The sequence below is a fragment of the Diachasmimorpha longicaudata genome, chromosome 2 (assembly GCF_034640455.1).
Source record: "Diachasmimorpha longicaudata isolate KC_UGA_2023 chromosome 2, iyDiaLong2, whole genome shotgun sequence".
NCBI lineage: Eukaryota > Metazoa > Arthropoda > Insecta > Hymenoptera > Braconidae > Diachasmimorpha > Diachasmimorpha longicaudata.
The window spans coordinates 12,001,223-12,018,487 of record NC_087226.1 but is presented as its reverse complement, the minus strand read 5'-3'; the positions used below and the strand labels follow the sequence as shown (position 1 = coordinate 12,018,487).

Sequence of the window (17,265 nt, the reverse complement as noted above, 5' to 3'; positions counted from 1 at the left end):
CCGCACCCTACAAGACCAATGTAAAGTCAATGCATTTTCAGTCCTATTTTTTTTTTATTTTACCGATGTCTTATAATAACGGTGATCAATATCAATCAGTAAGGATAACATCATTGACTTTACATTCTACATTTTTTTAACAAAACATTTCATTTAATAGTAGCATAAAAAAAAATAATATCCACGTCATAACCAAAGAAATTTACGCCGATTCTTATGATATGTCCACAGAAAAAAAATCACATACGATGGGGATAAAAAAGAAAAGAAAAGAAAAAAGTGAAAAAAAAAACTTCAATGGTAAAAGAAAAAAAGAAATTGGACAAAGATGGGCACAATTATTTGCATTGAATGGTTTCTAATAATGACGAAAAGAAGCTCCGTCTATTGTCGTATGACGTTGATTCACCGAGAGAGAAGAAACAAATGAAAAAAAAAAAGATTCGTTTTCTGTGGTTCAATTAATTTAATGCCTCAAGGCATCTACAAACAATCGTTTTTACTTAATTATTTCTTAAGCATTTCGTTTTTACTTAATTATACCTTAGAAGAAAAACACATATGCACCATTTATATTGTTAATGAATTTGTAGTTAATAATCGATGTTATTCAACTGCAGGCTCTACTTTATCATTTAAAAGAAACAGAACATTGTACACTCCAGTACAATTTAATTATAAATCCGAAGAATGAGACATTCTTAAAAATCTAGAAATTAATTGAACTACAAGATAAATGTTTAAGCTTATGTCATGTATTTATATGTTTAGCCTGTTTTATATATTCTAAAAACGAAGAATGGAGAAAAAAAAATAAGGAGAACAAAAGTAAATAACGTAATTCCAGCAGCATATTTCCATTAACACGTGTGTTAATATTTATCAAAGAAAAAAAAATCGATTGAACAAAAAACAGACTTTTGGTAAAAACACAGTTGAATTTTTTCGTTCCGTTGTAGTCATTATTTTGACGTCTCACAAGCATATCCAGACATCTCCTCGCCAATTGAGCATGTTTTTTTTTTATTTTACCTATGTTATGCCCAAATCGCTCAGTATTTTCCAGGTGCGGCGCAACATCAACATCCATTTCAAGAAATAGAGAAAAAACTTTTTAATAGTACATACATTTTCTACCCACTTGATAAAAAAAAATCCAGAAAAAAAAATTAAAAAAATAAACGCTTTGGAAAGATAGGGAACGAAAAAAAACATCAGAACTGAGTAAACAGCTGTTAATTTGACAATGTAAAGTGAATTCTAAAAATAAAAATTTCTTTAGACAAAATCGGATGTTTTTTTTTAGAATACTACACCATCCTGCCTTTTTATTGAGTATTTCCCTTTGTTTCGTTGCTACAATCAATTAGATCCGTTAAATTTTTCAGGTTTTCTGAATAATCATAGAATAATAATAACAAATTTGAAGTCTCTTTATTAACCATATTTCATAGTTTGGGGCTCATAACTTTATTACAATTTTATCACTGCTACCAAGAGCATGATTGAACAGATATATAATAGTAGCAGTTCGGCGCGGGAGAGCAGCAACGACCATAATTTAATCAATAACATACGGTCAACAGTTAGGTCGCAGCACAATCATTGGATTAATTGGACTTGGCAATTTATGTAATGAACTTTTTCATTCTGTCCAGTTAAAAAAAAACAGTGGTAAAATCATAAAGTACTCATGTTCCGAATTTTCGAAGTAAATTGCACTTTAAATTCTTAGCTTTGTTTGTTCGCCAGAAGAGATCGATAAAATTACATGAAAAAAAGCGTGCACTGCTAAGAGATTTTTTTCAATTGACTAGGGTACCATCGTTAATCATGTGGTACTTCGACATTTTGCGAAAGAATGAGCATGTCACAATGTTAGCATGGATGGAATGCGAGTGTATTTAAAATTGAGCGACATAGGGTCCTCACGTTTGGCTGTGTTCCACCTTTCTCGTTGCTCTGCTCCAATTCACGTAAAATTTCGGCGCCACCCTCTTGAGCCAGCATACCACAATAACGTTTAGCTGAAGTTAAAATGGTAACATTAGACTCGACGTAATTTCACATTAATTTTCTATCTTTCAACGAATAAATTTTTCCATATTTTGCATTCGTTTCCAATCGACCGACTTCATCCATCAATTTCAAGAAAATAAATCTTACGGTTCTTCGTGCAGACATGATGAATAGCCCATACAGCCCACAATTGTACTGGATAAGCCTCACTGCATCTTAAGAGTGGGAAAAATGGCTGAAAAGTCCTGTAAGCTACCATCTCTCGCTGTGGTGTTTGCCAATTTGTCACAGCCTTTCCCAGTTGTTCCAGTAACTGTTGTCTATTCGGAACTATCGGCGCTGTCGTCCAGTTTTCCCAAGCTTGTATCCCGTCGCTCAATAAATGAGCAGCAATGCCAGCTGCGAAGTAAGATACATCAATGTGTTCCGAATCCAGCAAACACGATAGCATGATCATGAAGCGTGGCCGCATAAGTCTCTGCCTCAATTGGCCAACCTACGACCAGTTGGTGAACCTTTTAACAACAATCGTAGAGAAAAGGTCGTATGGACCTCATGTGTTCTATATACATAATGATTTTATTGTTTCCTTTCGTAACTTTTCCCCAAATGAACCCAAATGTTCTACAACAATCATTTGCTAACATTCTGAATCAATCTGCAGTTGTATCTATGCATTTCGTCTCAGAACTTTAGTAAATGACTGCAATGGAACCGTGGAATCATCTGCAGCAGGAAACAGACTGGTTTTCAAACAATACAAATTAATAAGCTTTGTTAAGTGTTCTCAAGTGTTCTCTAAGCGCAAACAGTAAAAATCCAATCGTTTTTTTTTGTACAAACCTCAGCGATATTGTTAAGCAGACCTAAAACTTTGGTTTCAACGCTCGATTCACCCTGGAAACTCTCAAGCACTACCAAGAACAAATCCATTCCACCCTCTTCCAAGAAAACTTTACAAGTTGTCGCACTCTCATCCGTCAGATTCCACAAGGCACTCAGTGTAAATCTCATCGTAATGTCGACTGATTTTGATTCCATTTTTGATCTAACCATCGAGAGTAATTTTGACATATACTGTGGCTTTGCTCCCAACATCGACGTTTCCACTGTTGATATTTTAGCTGCTAGAATTGAACATATTGCTACGGACATTCGATTCATTGATGGATCGTCGAATGTTGAGAGACAGTTCATAACCAGTTTCGCGCATCTACATTGAAAAATAGGAGAAAGTAAATGTCAATGAATACAAAGTGAATTCATGAGGTGCAGTACTGGCACAGACGATTCTTTACATCATGAACTTACCTGTACTTATCGAAGGCGACATCTTGCAGAATCCTATCACTACACAGCGTGAGCAGGGTATTTTTTTGTAACTGATAATGAGTTGGATATGACTCCATTGCAACCAATGTTAGATCTACAATCTGTTTGAGAACATTCGGATGAATTCTTGTCGCTAGTTCACCTTTAGTTAAATTATAGAGACAAGCAGTGGCGGCCATTTGGACACGAAATCCGTCCGGATGAGCCCGCATACCAGGTATTACAAGCTTTATCACATCTACACGTGGCTCGCTGAAATGTGGTGTTAAGCGGAACAAATTGTAGAGACATTTTTGCACGTAAATTGGCCGGTGGGGGTATCTCCGGAGTGCTTCCAGGATTTGTGCCTCAGTTGCCATACCGCTTACCTTGAAAAAAATCAAAAGCAATTATTCGAGAGAATTAAGAAAATTAGTTAGGAAAATATAACAGCTATTAATTATCTTCCACTTCCGATCATCCCCCCCCTAGCTGACTTTTCATGAAAAGACTAAACTCACCTTTAGACTATGTCGAAAATCTTTATTAGCAGGATTGGCAAGGCTATCGTCGTAACACGCATCGGAATGCACAAGCCCTAAAAATTCCAGGTATGGATGGGCCTTTATAAAATCCTTGAGATCCTTAACTTCAATTTCTTCTTTTCCAGATATATCTAAGCTTGTCAAGTAAGGCATACAGTGAACAGTGCGTAGTAGATCTGTTATCTTCGATCGCACTGGCGCAAACATTTCAAATGTATAGGGATCACCCTGATCAGAAATGTCGAGATGCCTCAATTCATTTAAATCAAGTAGTACTGATTTCAAATTTCCATAGCCACTTATTTTAAGATTGTACATCGAGAGACTTTTCAATCGATCTTTACATTTTTTAAGGGGTGTTATATCATCAACACGAGTGCATGATATATCGAGACTCTCTAAGAAAGGTAAATCTTCAACAACGATTTCCAACCCATGTTTATTCAATTCGGTCCCAGAAACATTGAGTGTTTGAAGGGTTTGTAATTTGCTTAATGGTAGGAATACGCAGACTCTGGAAAAAACAATAATAGTAAGGCGATGAATTGATGCTGTACATCTCATAAATAATTGATGATCATTCAACGCAAATGATCAGGTATTGGGATTAACTAGGAACTTAGTGTCTATCACCCCAGATTCTCTCTTTGCGAAAGACGGATCATATTTTTATGGAAATATTTTACCTAGAACCGTCTATGAAGCTTCCCTTGGCAACACTCAGTGATCGAAGATTTTGCAAACTCCATTCACTAAGGCAACTTATCAAGTCATTAATCGTGATTTTCAGTCCCTTCACTTCCAGATCCACAATCTTGTGTTGTTTCAATACTTTTAATCCCTTAGTCGAGAGGCTGGATGCGTCTTTCAGCCTTACATGTCTAGAAACAAGATATTCAGTTTTTTCTTCTGGTAACGGCAGAAATTTCTATACACCTACCTCAATCTCGTTGTCTTTGAATCGAAGAGAGTGATGGTTAAATCTGATAGAGCTTTTTTCTCACAGAGACTTGCCAATAATTGTTCTGATATTTCTGCTGGCAGAAATACATCCGGGTCTTTGAAGCTTAATCTTGTTGCAGTTCCATTCGTTGAATTATTGATGGGAGAGCTTGTCAATGGTGCAGATGACACAGCAACACCGCTCTCGATTGCAGAACCATTCGATCGATGTTCTTGCAATAAAAATAGTTTACAACGAACATTAATACTGACAGATGTAAATGTAAGGTGAAAAATCAATATTCTACACTGAAGTGATAAAAATTAATGACTTGATTTATCTAGTAGTGTTAATTGGAAAATTATCTCAACAATGGGGGATCATGAGTCTCAGAGGTGGAAGGGCGAACTGAGTAGGTATCTCCCACTATGTCCTCCTGAATCATATCAACAGTTATGTCATGCATGAGTAATTACTACTTGAATTTAAGTCAACAAAAACTTAGTCATTGACATACCTATATCGATAGGAGCAGAGGTGCTCACAGTAGTACCACCAGAATCCCCAGGCTGTACTTCGCAAAGGGCAAGAACATTGTCACAGATAAAGTCTACGCACACTTCTTCGAGGCTTCTCGGCGATTCAAACATGTTTAAAAAATTTTATGGCATTCCAAATGTCAACAGAACAAAGTCATCAACTTCAATCAGGTAGAATCTCACAGAAAATTTATCTGTTTCATAATCACTCTCACTTCATTGCCATTTCTGCCTGCAATGATGAACAATCAGATTTCATGATTCTGCAAAACGATTTTTAACATTAAAACATTGGTAATGAATAGCTTCATGAAAATATTACATAACATGGATACTCACTAGATAATTATGGGAATGAATAGTTTATGGTACACGACTGTAGCATTATTGATGAATTATTCGATCAATGTTGACTCGAATAAAATAATAGGAGGCAACTCGGTGGAGTCGACATAGTTTTTAATGAATGTGTAACAGATAGTAATCAACTCGAGGAAATGAATTATTCATATTTGACTATGTGCACTTACTAAAGGGATAGAATGAGGTTACACCTGTGAAAAATCCTCCGTCTTGAAGTGTCAGTTGTCAAAATCAAGTATCGAAGATTCCCACTCATAACAAGTGGGACCCAATAACGGTCGTGTAGGAAATGGTCGTTGAGAATGAACCACTCACAAATTCAGTCTCGACCTCGATTGCGCAAGGAAGAGTGTGTCTGTTTCACCAATATTTGCGCAATATAAACGAAAAATTGACGAGTAATTTCACATTTTGGAGCACTGACGTCTTTAGCACAATTTTTATTCACTGATCTCGAAGATCGTTGAGATGTAAATAGGAGTTTCAGTGGTACATGGTCAATGTGCAGATGTTGCTTGATATAATGTTATGAGAATGACGATGTAAAAAAAACGTGTGTATCCTCGGAGGCTTTCAGCTCTGCATGAGCTTGACAGATTACACCGTGTCTATATTGCTTTAGGCAGGAGCAGGAGGGAGAAATCCACCAGTTCGTGGCAAGGTTTTGAAGAGAGGTGGAGAGGTGGATAGTCAAAGTCAAAGGGGATGCACTAAAATAGATACTCCAATTTCGGAGTTTCGACGACAACAAAAAAGGCTAGTACGATTCTCTTGGAATGGTGGCGCCATTACCTATTACCATAAGGGTTCCACCTATCGCACACAAAGGTCATCCCTTGCAGCTGGTCGGAGTTACCGACGGTAGAGCCTACAGGATATCTGTAGATAATGACGTCTGGGTACCACATTTCCAATTAACCATAATTAGACAAAAAGAATTATTGAATTACAAACGATTCTCTATCGATACGGAGAATATTTACATATTTACATGTTAAATTTATAAAGTATTTCGCCAATAAAGGGAGAATGGAGGGAAATCCAAATTGACTGTGTATTAGTGCTTCGCGCGCAACCCTAATTTTCATTTGAATTTAAAAAATGATTTTTAAGGGATTTTTTACTTCCTTCGTCAATAATTATTTTGCCGTACAGCGTACCGTATATAACTGCCTTTCACAACTTTCCAAGTGATGGAAATTTCCACCAAATGTTGAGAGAAACGTATCATTAATTAGTTTCCATTTCTCAGCAAGATATTCTGAAAAAAAATGGGAGATAGGATGAAATGGGAGAAATGGGAGCTGCCCCTAAGCGATAAAGCTGAAAATTATCCCAAATTTGTTAGAAACCTAAATGTCATCGTCCTGAACTTGCTAATTCTTGAATCATTCACAGAGTTCTGTCCACGTGAATACGAAAAATACATACATACATTTTTCAAAAAGACTTTGTACATCTTCAAAAATCGATAAAAAAACTAGACATTGCATTTCCTCCCCTCGGGTAGAAAATGACTTGCGCAAGGCATTCCATCCACTCCCTACGCTCCTGCAAACTTCCCCTCGTCGCGGCGTCCCAGCTCCAGCCATGTTCCCTCATTGTTTCCAGTGAGCTCCCATAATCCGTAGTGGTTGGTGTTCTCGCGCAGTGCGTCGCGTGCTCTTCAATAATCCGTAAATTCAATACAACTCTACAAATGTTTTCGTACAAAGTCGAATAGGAACCACCAACGTTCATTCAACATTATCAAAGAATTATCAATGATTCATTGCTGAGGAGTAAAGGTGTGGACGTAATGCAAACCACTAAAATACCCCACCAGATTTCCTGTCAATGATCAGTGCACTTTCCGCTATAGCTCAAGGGGCCTCCGTTAGTAAATTCGTGGATGTGATACGGACATTACCGGGGCGCCTCCCGCAGTCCTTTCTCAACGTTCTACGAATGAAATACTCCAGTGTCTAACGCCCGTTCCAGGAGACGTCTGAGCTGATGGATACTCCAGCTATTCCGTTGGTTCTTAATCGTTGAATCGGATGATTCATCAACTCTATCAGATACACCAACGCACCGAACATCATGTAGATGAATTTCTGCGAGAAATGAACGTGACGCTGAAATAATGTGGAATTGAGTTTCATCTTGGGGGTTTTTTTATCAACGAGAACTCTATCACTCTCTTGTAAGACGAACGAATTGACAGAAGTGATATTGCACCTAGGGTACTGGCTGAACGCTGGCGTGAATGACTCATCTCAGTGAATGTTTGTGTACTGGCATCAGCACTGTTGTGTACATGTGTGGTGTTTGATTCTAACGATTCTTGTGGAACAAAGAATTTTAGGGAGGACGACAGTCGTTGGACATAAAAATAACAGATTCAGTGACTAGATTCTGCCAGTGACAATTGATTCAGGAATTGAAGGAGATTAAATGAATATCCTTGCTCGGGCCCTTGGAACACGTTAACCCAGTAGTTCAATAACACGGATGTACTGAGGATGTTAATCGGTAATCGATGTAACGTCTAGGACTTCGCGCAAGACGAGGTGCATGCCAATACGGAGGCATGGGTGCGGTGTGTTAAAACAAGCAATACGTCTTTTTAATCGGATATTGGAGTGCAAAGACACTGGTGAATTTTTCGAGGGTGATTGATGGGTCGAGGGGAAGTAGTGGTGGTGAATAGTGACGGAAGAGGGTGGGAAGGGGAACACTCTGCGTAACTGTTGGCAAGCCATTCAAAATGGGAACAGGAAACTATCGTGGGTACTCGTTAACGTAATTCCAGTGGAGTGTTGGATGAATGTTGTGCATGTTTGAGTGGACTGGGATATTTTATGTATAACAGACGAGACGACGATGATATTTTTTCAATTTTCAGTAATAAGTGCAAATCACTGTGGTACGATGCTGACATATCCTGAATTAATGGAGGACAAGTCTTTGGCTCTGATGATTGAAGTGGATAACATCGTGAGAGTGACAACTTCGGAAGTGGAAAACTTTGTGTCGTAAAAGAAAATATATTCAAAGTATCTACGATAATAATTTTATCGTAGCGTTGATTATGAGTTAACACTCGGCCATTATGGAAGCAGATGAGGTATGAGAAAATGAACAAACTGGAGATTGTGAGATTTTACAGGAATATTCGAAAGAAAGTTCCAATGCGGAGGCTAACAGGGCTGATTCACAGCTAGATTATGGCATATTGGTGTAACGACAGAAATATAAAGAGGGCCAAAATGTCGCGGAGAAAGATAACCAGGATCTCCGAACGCACTGTTAATGCGGCGTATTTTATATCATTTTTTTTGACGATGAATTTTCTAGTTTTCGCCCAAAATGAAGGTGGAGACATGATTGCTTCTGATCTTTCTAATGATGATTATGATAATAGTGCAGGTAATCATTTCTTTCATCTCTCAATATTAATAGTATAGTCATTTCATTCTGAAAATATCAATCATCTTAAATGGTGAGTCAATTTTGATAATTGAATGAAATTCTTTGATCACTGGAGAGCTCTCGTAAACCACACTAATTAAGTTGATAAGCACGAAGCAAGCCTCATGAATATCCAAGTACTTCGTTCAAGCCAGCAACTTTGTTTCACGCGAGCATTCCCTTTTGTATAAAATTTTGCGATCCTCGTTCTTTTTTTATTTTCATTGCTCAGTCAGTTTTTGCGAATTTTTCGGGAGATAAAAGTTGTACGAGTGCTTTATTGAGTCACAGTTGACAACTACAGTTGACCTCTAATGATCATATAGCAACTCTGCATTTGTGTTTCTTATAAACTCGTCAATTGGGTTCGAGTTGTCAATAGACATTTGAACAGACGTCAGGAATACACCGTTTGAACCCATCTACTATCGGATTGAAAAATATACATAAATCCCTGGGCCTCAATTCATATTGTTACGATTATATGGTATTTGACATATATTTCTAAAGAAAAAAATTACATCGATGATGAGGAATGTTGTAGAATCAAAAAATTTTGCCGTGGCGGATGCCTATACTTCTCAACTCGATGGTAATATCTGGCTTTTCAGTCAAGAAACTTTCAAGTTAAGTGTTAATAATTATCTGCCCATACACTCATATTTTCTAGTGAAAAAACGAGAATATCATTTTTATCGCATACTTCCACTTGTATGAGAAAATCTATTGTATACAGCAGTCGCCTTGGAAAAATATTTGGCAACTAACGTCGATGATGTGTTTAAAAACCGCGGCATCTAATCCATAAACTTTGCAAAATATTTTTCCCAGAAAAAAAAAGACCGAACTACTTGGATATCCTTGAGAACGAGAACATTCGACACAACCAAGCATGTTAGATATGGCGAATATACGGGTGCAACGCATGTGAGCGATTAAAATACACTCAAGCATACACAAGATTTCTTCGAATTTCTACTACTTATCATAATTTTAATTGAGCATTCTCCTATCTAATCGAATATACATTTGGATAACTTTCGAGTGACCCATCAGACGATAGGTGGAAAAAATAGACTAGGAAAAAATAGTTCACACATTCAGATCGCGTTAAAACCGACCCAACTCGAAAAATTGACTTTAGGGTATTTTTTCTGTGGTCTACTATGTCAGCATTCCATCAGAATTTTCGAAGGCATTTTGAATTAGATAAAAATTGACCGGGACCATAATTAATTTTGCATTCAGTTATCACAAAAAGATGTGTTTAAACTTGCTAATGTATTTGGCACAGGCAGTGTCTATTTACGTTTCTTGCACGTCAATTCACAAATGACTCACAATAACGTCCCATTCAGGGCCATCTAGTTTGTCATTATAATTACAGATTTTTACAATTACTTGGGGCAAGTAAATATGCTTGGTAAATGCAATTTTTTCTTCTCTGTAATAATTCAATATTTAGAAAAGAAAAACACCCCGTAACTATGAATATGGATGAATATAACATTTAATACAGTGGACGAAGCTTTTTTTGGATGAAAGTCGAATAACTTTTGGACGAAATATACCGCACAGGGAAGAGCCTCAGCTCCAGTAACAATGAAGGAAAGTCTTCTTCAGGTTGCTATTAAAACTTCTTTTCAACAATAGCAAAAGCGTACGGCCCTTTAATAACCTGCAACTTTCTCCTCGAGGGTGTACCCTTGAGCATAGTTCAGCGAAATTAAAACTAACTGCCAACTCACAAAGAGTAATGCACTGTTGAAATTTGTGCTTTCTTTTTATGACTTTACTTCTGTCTTTTTTGTCCACGACAGAAAGAGAATCGTCTATTGATTATGATTTGAAACACTCGAGCACCGTGTCCTCATTGAGCGATGTGTCCTTATCAACCGGAGGCCTTCCATCAAATAGAATTTGCTATTGAGTACGCGATAACTTTGCTAATCATCGACCTCAGAATTTGATAATGCCATATCCTCCTTAATCGGAAAAAGGGCCCATGTAAATAAAGATGGTGTCCTTGAAGATTGAAGACGTGAATGGACGTAAAAAGAATATAAAAGAAGAAAAATATGTTGATAATTATAGGAGTGGAGAAACCTTGAATTTTTGCATATTTTTTCAATTCCATATCAATGAATTATTTATTATATTTTTACCAGTACCGAGCAAGCCATTGAGGTTGACAGGTTATGTCATGAATTCATCGTCAATTGAGCTCTCGTGGTCGGAGCCAGAACATAAGAATGGGATACGTGGATACTGTGTTTACTATATGCACTCCAATTTCACCGAGCACCAATTATTGGAAAAAAATAATGAGACCATCAAGTTCTTCTTGAACGATTTGGGTAAGCTAACTAATAATTATTTTAAATTACAAAAACCGTATGACGGGGACAAGAAATTTCGATAGGCTAAGGAAAGAGAATTGGTTCCAAAAAATTTTTTTTTCTCAGTATACGTATGAGAAAGTTGAAATGTACAAGTGGCTACTTGCCAAACAGCTTAGTTGAGAATGCATTGAATGCATTTTTGAGTGGACCCGGGGTCGAAAGAGCTGAAGTTCAGTGTTGTCAGATCATTCCAGCGATTTCACTTTTTCGATCAAGTCGTGCGGATGATTTGAATTTTTTATAACAATACCGAAATGAGATGGAGCAAAATGAAACTCGAAAAGTTCGACACAATTGAAATAAAACCAAATTTATTGTGTCCCGATTGTGGGTATCTTGCTCCACTCTTCCTTAAAATGGACAGAAGTATGGAAATTTCCTTGATAGGATTCAAACAGTACTTTCTACCAGGAAAGTTCTTTTACCGTTCTTCACTTTCCCTCGTCAGTGAGCTGCCCAACTCGTAAAAGTGAAAATTACTATGGAAAAATAGCGGTTTTTCAGTACAAGTTAATAATTAACATATTCGTTTCCAACTTACGTAGGTGCATGGTAGAATGTATCATATTCTCATGGAAAAATATTGTGCTATCTCTTCCAGAGCCGATGACAGAGTACAAAATCTGGGTGAAAGCATTCACTGCGGAAAATGAGGGTGAGCCATCTGATCACATTATGCAAAAGACTGATGTTGCGGGTCCAAGTGCACCTGTAATTCTCAACCTAACTTGCCAAGCCCAGGATGCCATATATATTTACTGGTCACGACCCGACACTTTCTGGAATTCCATTGACTATTACTATATCATGTATCGAAATGACTTGACACACAAATATGACGAAATTGAGATTCCAACGTCTAAGGAGCATCTCAATAGTGGGGTAATTATCAATTTCTTTTTGTGTCAAATCCTGGTTTAAATTTTTACAGTTTTTGAAACCTTCCTAATCCGCTTTAGCAATCCGGTATCTCTGCTGGAATTGACAACAAATACACGATAGTAGTTGTCAGTAAAAAAATCTATGATTAAATCTATACTTGCGATTAACATTATAAATTTGATGTTTTCAGATCACTATACCAAACCTCACAATGAATGTAATGTATGAACTGATGGTTTGCGCTGGTACCAACAGTTCCATCAATTCACACCTGACAATACGTGGCAACTGCAGTACACCTAGATACCAACTGGTAGCACGTAACTGCGATAAATCACCTCCCCTAATACGTCGTAGTGCAGACGAACTAAATGCAGGTGTAATAGCTGGAATGATTTGCGCATGTTTCGCTGTTATGTTTGCGATCATAGCACTGGTACTGTGGAGGTGAGGCACTATTGTTATTTCCTACATTACCATGTTATCTTTCCTTATGACTTCGCCCGATAAGAAACATCGAACTGGCAATCGAATATATAGCGGGATTCACTAGTGGTTGAATGTATAAGAATAGACAGATCAAGTGGTATTGAATAGTAAAGGATGAGTCTTATCATTGTTCACAATTGATAACAGTTGATATCAGCAATTATTTTGATTCACAAGTGATTGCGATTGTCTACCACGTTTAATCAGTTGAGTGTAGCACGTTGAGATGATGACTATTTTCATAATTTTGAGCAGACAGTTTTAGATGTGAATATTTTTGTTTATGATCATTCAATGCTGCCAGACATTTAAGACCATTATGGAAAATACGTTGACGAGATTCTCGTAAGAATAACGATCTGTTACTGAATTTAATTACTACTGAATGAGTATTTTATTAACCTCAAATAATTCGCAATATTTTTCAACTCATTATCTATCCTCCTCCGGGGATATTCGACGAGTGGCGATCAATGAGAAAACAAGTTCATGTTACATTTAATAGTAATTTCATCGATTTATCAAATATGTTTAGTAGTATGAGGCCACCCATTCATGGTAATTGATTTTAACAACTGGAGCTCCGCATTGTTAATGTTTTTTTAGAATTATCATACCTTTAGTGTAAAGGACATGAATTATCAGGCTTGAATAGTGATTGCTTACGTGATAGCGATATCTTCAAAATGTTAACCGATATGAGTTTTTCATGCGAACCTCATAAAAACACGTAAAATTGAAAAAGGCTTTCCAGAAACTCATTAACTACCTCCGTCCGGACACTAGAAGGAATTTGACTTTATCATTCCGTGTAATAGTCATTAGTGAGTAATATCTCTGATGCGCTATCGGTGTTTCAGACCCCTAAAAAATACAGCGTTCCATTTAGATAGGAGCAAGTCTAGATTAGATCAACAATTAAGACTGTGTTGTGGCTGGGACTAGAAAAATATTTTGAACGGCAACTCCAGCTATTCTAATGTACAACGGAATTTCTCTTGGTTCATTAGGCAATTGTAAATATTTATTGAACTATCATAGAATGAAACTAATTAAGCCCTCTTTCAGGCACATTTTCAGAAAATGTTTTCAAACAACGTACTGTTTTTTGGATTATCCACCGAGGAATGGGCCAATACTCCAGGAATGGGAAAATAGTAAACAGGACGGTGAAAGGACAACTGTTCCAGTTCAACACTTTGTACAACATGTTGCTGCACTGCATGCTGATGGAGATATTGGATTCAGTAAAGAATTTGAGCCATTCCCGAAAGAGACTGAGCTCTATTTAGCGGATAATTCAAAGTCTGCGGAGAACCAGACGAAAAATCGTTATGGGAACATTATTGCCTACGACCACTCGCGTGTCCGATTGTTACCCTGCAGCGGTAGCCCGCCCAACAAAGGTCATGATTACATCAATGCTAACTACATAGATGGATGGCAAAAATCTCATGCTTACATTGGGACTCAAGGACCCCTTCAATGGACAATCGATAGTTTTTGGCGGATGGTATGGGAGCAGCGTGTATCAACAATCGTCATGATAACAAATCTCGTTGAACGTGGACGAGCCAAGTGCGATATGTACTGGCCGAAGGAAGGAGTCGAAACTTATGGAAATATTCAAGTAACACTTGTCAAAGAGGATGTGATGGCAACTTATACAATTCGCACGCTACACATTCGCCATTTGAAAGTTAAAAAGAAGAAGAATGGTGCTAATATGGGCGAACGCACGGTTTATCAGTATCATTACACTGACTGGCCTGATCATGGGGTGCCAGATCATCCGTTACCAGTATTGAGTTTCATTCGTAAATCGTCAAGTGCTAATCCACCGTCAGCTGGACCCATTATTGTTCATTGCAGTGCTGGTGTTGGTCGCACTGGTGCCTACATAGTAATTGATGCCATGCTAAAACAGGCAAAGAGTAAAAGTGAAATTAATATATTCGGCTTTCTCAAGTACATACGCACCCAACGTTACTCACTAGTACAGACTGAAGAACAATACATATTCATTCATGATGCCCTGCAGGAGGCAATTGAAAGTGGTGAGACCAATATAAAAGCTGAAAATTTACTTCAGTATGTACAGGATATGCTATCGCCAATCAATACAAAGTCTGATCCGTGGAATAGTTTGGAGACTCAGTATAAACTTGTAACATCCTGGAAGCCAAAAGATTTCAATTTAGTATCAGCAACGAAACAGTGTAATACGCATAAAAATCGTAATTCTGAGATTGTATCGATTGAAAGTTCACGAGTACATTTAACTCCAAAAGCTGGAATCGATGGCAGTGATTATATCAATGCATCGTGGTTCCCTGGATTTAACAGAAATCGTGAATTCATAATAACACAGCATCCACTACCAAACACGATAAACGAGTTCTGGCAAATGCTTTGGGATCATAATTCCAAGACAATTGTTATGCTGACACAGTGTGATGAGGATTACCCGGAATTTTGGCCGAATGAGGGAGAGGAACTGAAGACAGATAATTTTCGTGTGCATTTGTATGGGCTTAAAAAAACTGCCAGTGGTGTTGTATTGAGGGAAATGGTGATCAGCTCGCTTCAGGAAGACTACGAAATGAGTGTGAAAATTGTTCAATGTCCCGTTAATCAGAGTGGGCTGTGGCCGCATAACGATAATCCGAAGGCTTTTATCAGTTTGGTGCAAGATTTTCATGGAGAATATCAGAATGGTCCCATTGTGGTTGTGGATAAATTCGGGGGAATTGAGGCTGCTCTGTTCATTTTGCTGACTACACTAATGAAGCAACTTGATTTCGAAAAGACTGCTGATATTTATATGCACTCGAAATTATTGTACATGAAGAGACCTGGAATTTTACGATCTAAGGTAATTGATTTTCATATTTATAATTGATTTTCAGATTCTAATGAAGTATTTATCCAACAGGATGATTACACGTTCATCTACAGATCCGTAGAGTCGTTATTGACATCGAAAGTCAAGGTAGATCCTGATGTATATATAATGACCAATGGCCATATAAACTGCTCGAATGGTTCGAACAGTCCTACCGCTGTTCAAGCGCCACAACAGATACCAGCCCCTTACACAATGAAGAATATATCAATCTGCGAATACGCAGGTGGTGATGTGCCAATGGAATACGCTACAGATTACGCTAATCCCACTCATGCTAATTTAATCAGCGATCTTGGATGCCCAACGATCGATAGTTGTGCTGAATTTAATGATCATCACATGATAACTGATGCCAATAGTGTACCATTGTCAAGCCAGAGTTACGTTACACTTTCAAATATCGACGGTAATGGCTATATTACAAATGGTAATATGAGAATTCCCCCTGAGGGTATGGAGGCAACTGCCATTACACCGCAATGATGGAGACATTCTGTGCATAACACTGGGCATGCATTATCGGATACTATTTCCAAAGGTCCTCTTCATATCCATCGCCCATTACTCCGGTTCAATTATTTTGGATACCGTTGGCATGGGTATTATACTACTAGGAAAGTTACTCATAAAACACATTCCAACACTGGATATTATCAAACTCACTCTCATCTTGGTGATTGTATTTAAATAGATCCAATGCAATCAGTAGAGTCGATAGTTTTTCGTCGTTGGATATGAAAAACTCCATTTCCTCAGTGCTGCGCGCCAAGATCATGGGGTTTTTCAAGTCCCACGATATTACAAATAATATTCATGCCTCGTCATGGAGATCATTTCGCCGGGTTCTTCAGGGCTCGAAAATATAGGCCTGAAATGTACTGTATCTCGGCAGTGTCAAGATACTAGACTAAAAGGCTTTTGCAAATTACTTTGCAAATATCGAAAAAAGGATGAGATTTTAAGAAATTCATCAGAGGATGCTTTTTATTAAAAGTTTTATGCTTTCTACGAATTTTTTAATTAAATTTTTATGAATCTGTTGGTTTGATATTTAAGTGCAGTCTAACGCACATATTTTCTCCCCCATCGTTCTTTCTGCAGCCCAAAGTTTCCGACAAAAAAAAATACTAGCATTTGATAAAATTTTATGAATTGCTGTACTGGTACAACAAATCGATTTAGTTTAGCCACAATTTTCCGGATATTTGTTCTGCCTATAACGCGGCAATATCAAGTAACCTGTTAGTGACACTCGACTGCGCCTAAATGCATTTCAAAAAGTCATTCTGTTGATGTGTCTAATATTCCACATGTCGATACTATTTCATCCATCCACTAGTCCACTTTGAGACGAAAATGTAAAAAAACATTATAATATTATTGATAAAAAATAATCGTTTATGTAAGTGTA

At 37.4% G+C, this 17,265-nt stretch overlaps 2 protein-coding genes across 6 annotated transcripts; one reads left to right on the top strand and one right to left on the bottom strand.

Moving 5' to 3' along the window:
• Positions 1-117: 117 nt before the first annotated feature.
• LOC135172744 (protein zyg-11 homolog B-like) lies at positions 118-7,055 on the bottom strand. 4 transcript variants are annotated; one of them, XM_064139066.1, is made up of 9 exons: positions 5,888-7,055; positions 5,336-5,620; positions 4,816-5,050; positions 4,562-4,756; positions 3,852-4,389; positions 3,331-3,719; positions 2,863-3,232; positions 2,167-2,515; positions 118-2,027 (listed from the first exon to the last, which is right to left on the bottom strand). In XM_064139066.1, the coding sequence occupies exons 2-9, from the start codon at positions 5,466-5,468 to the stop codon at positions 1,879-1,881; spliced, it is 2,358 nt and encodes a 785-aa protein (XP_063995136.1). In that variant the 5' UTR covers positions 5,469-5,620; positions 5,888-7,055; the 3' UTR covers positions 118-1,878. The 4 variants fall into 4 exon arrangements, with proteins under 4 accessions (XP_063995136.1, XP_063995135.1, XP_063995137.1 ...); XM_064139065.1 differs by having other exon boundaries at positions 5,336-5,589; XM_064139067.1 differs by lacking the exon at positions 5,888-7,055 and adding an exon at positions 5,697-5,865.
• Positions 7,056-8,929: 1,874 nt separating this feature from the next.
• LOC135172737 (tyrosine-protein phosphatase 99A-like) lies at positions 8,930-17,136 on the top strand. Of its 2 annotated transcripts, none has more exons than XM_064139035.1 (6): positions 8,930-9,131; positions 11,342-11,530; positions 12,177-12,457; positions 12,648-12,904; positions 14,027-15,821; positions 15,882-17,136. In XM_064139035.1, exons 1-6 carry the CDS (start codon positions 8,930-8,932, stop codon positions 16,335-16,337), a joined length of 3,180 nt encoding a protein of 1,059 aa, XP_063995105.1. In that variant the 3' UTR covers positions 16,338-17,136. The 2 variants fall into 2 exon arrangements, with proteins under 2 accessions (XP_063995105.1, XP_063995104.1); XM_064139034.1 differs by having other exon boundaries at positions 14,015-15,821.
• Positions 17,137-17,265: the final 129 nt, after the last annotated feature.

Coding starts and splice junctions, on each gene's coding strand:
- LOC135172744 (XM_064139066.1), bottom strand. CDS start 5,468: ATGTTTGAATCGCCGAGAAGCCTCGAAGAAGTGTGCGTAGACTTTATC. Junction 3,233..3,330: donor GTCGCCTTCGATAAGTACAG/GTAAGTTCATGA, acceptor TTTTCAATGTAG/ATGCGCGAAACTGGTTATGA. Junction 2,516..2,862: donor TGCTTAACAATATCGCTGAG/GTTTGTACAAAA, acceptor AACTGGTCGTAG/GTTGGCCAATTGAGGCAGAG.
- LOC135172737 (XM_064139034.1), top strand. CDS start 8,930: ATGGCATATTGGTGTAACGACAGAAATATAAAGAGGGCCAAAATGTCG. Junction 11,531..12,176: donor GTTCTTCTTGAACGATTTGG/GTAAGCTAACTA, acceptor TATCTCTTCCAG/AGCCGATGACAGAGTACAAA. Junction 12,458..12,647: donor AGGAGCATCTCAATAGTGGG/GTAATTATCAAT, acceptor TGATGTTTTCAG/ATCACTATACCAAACCTCAC.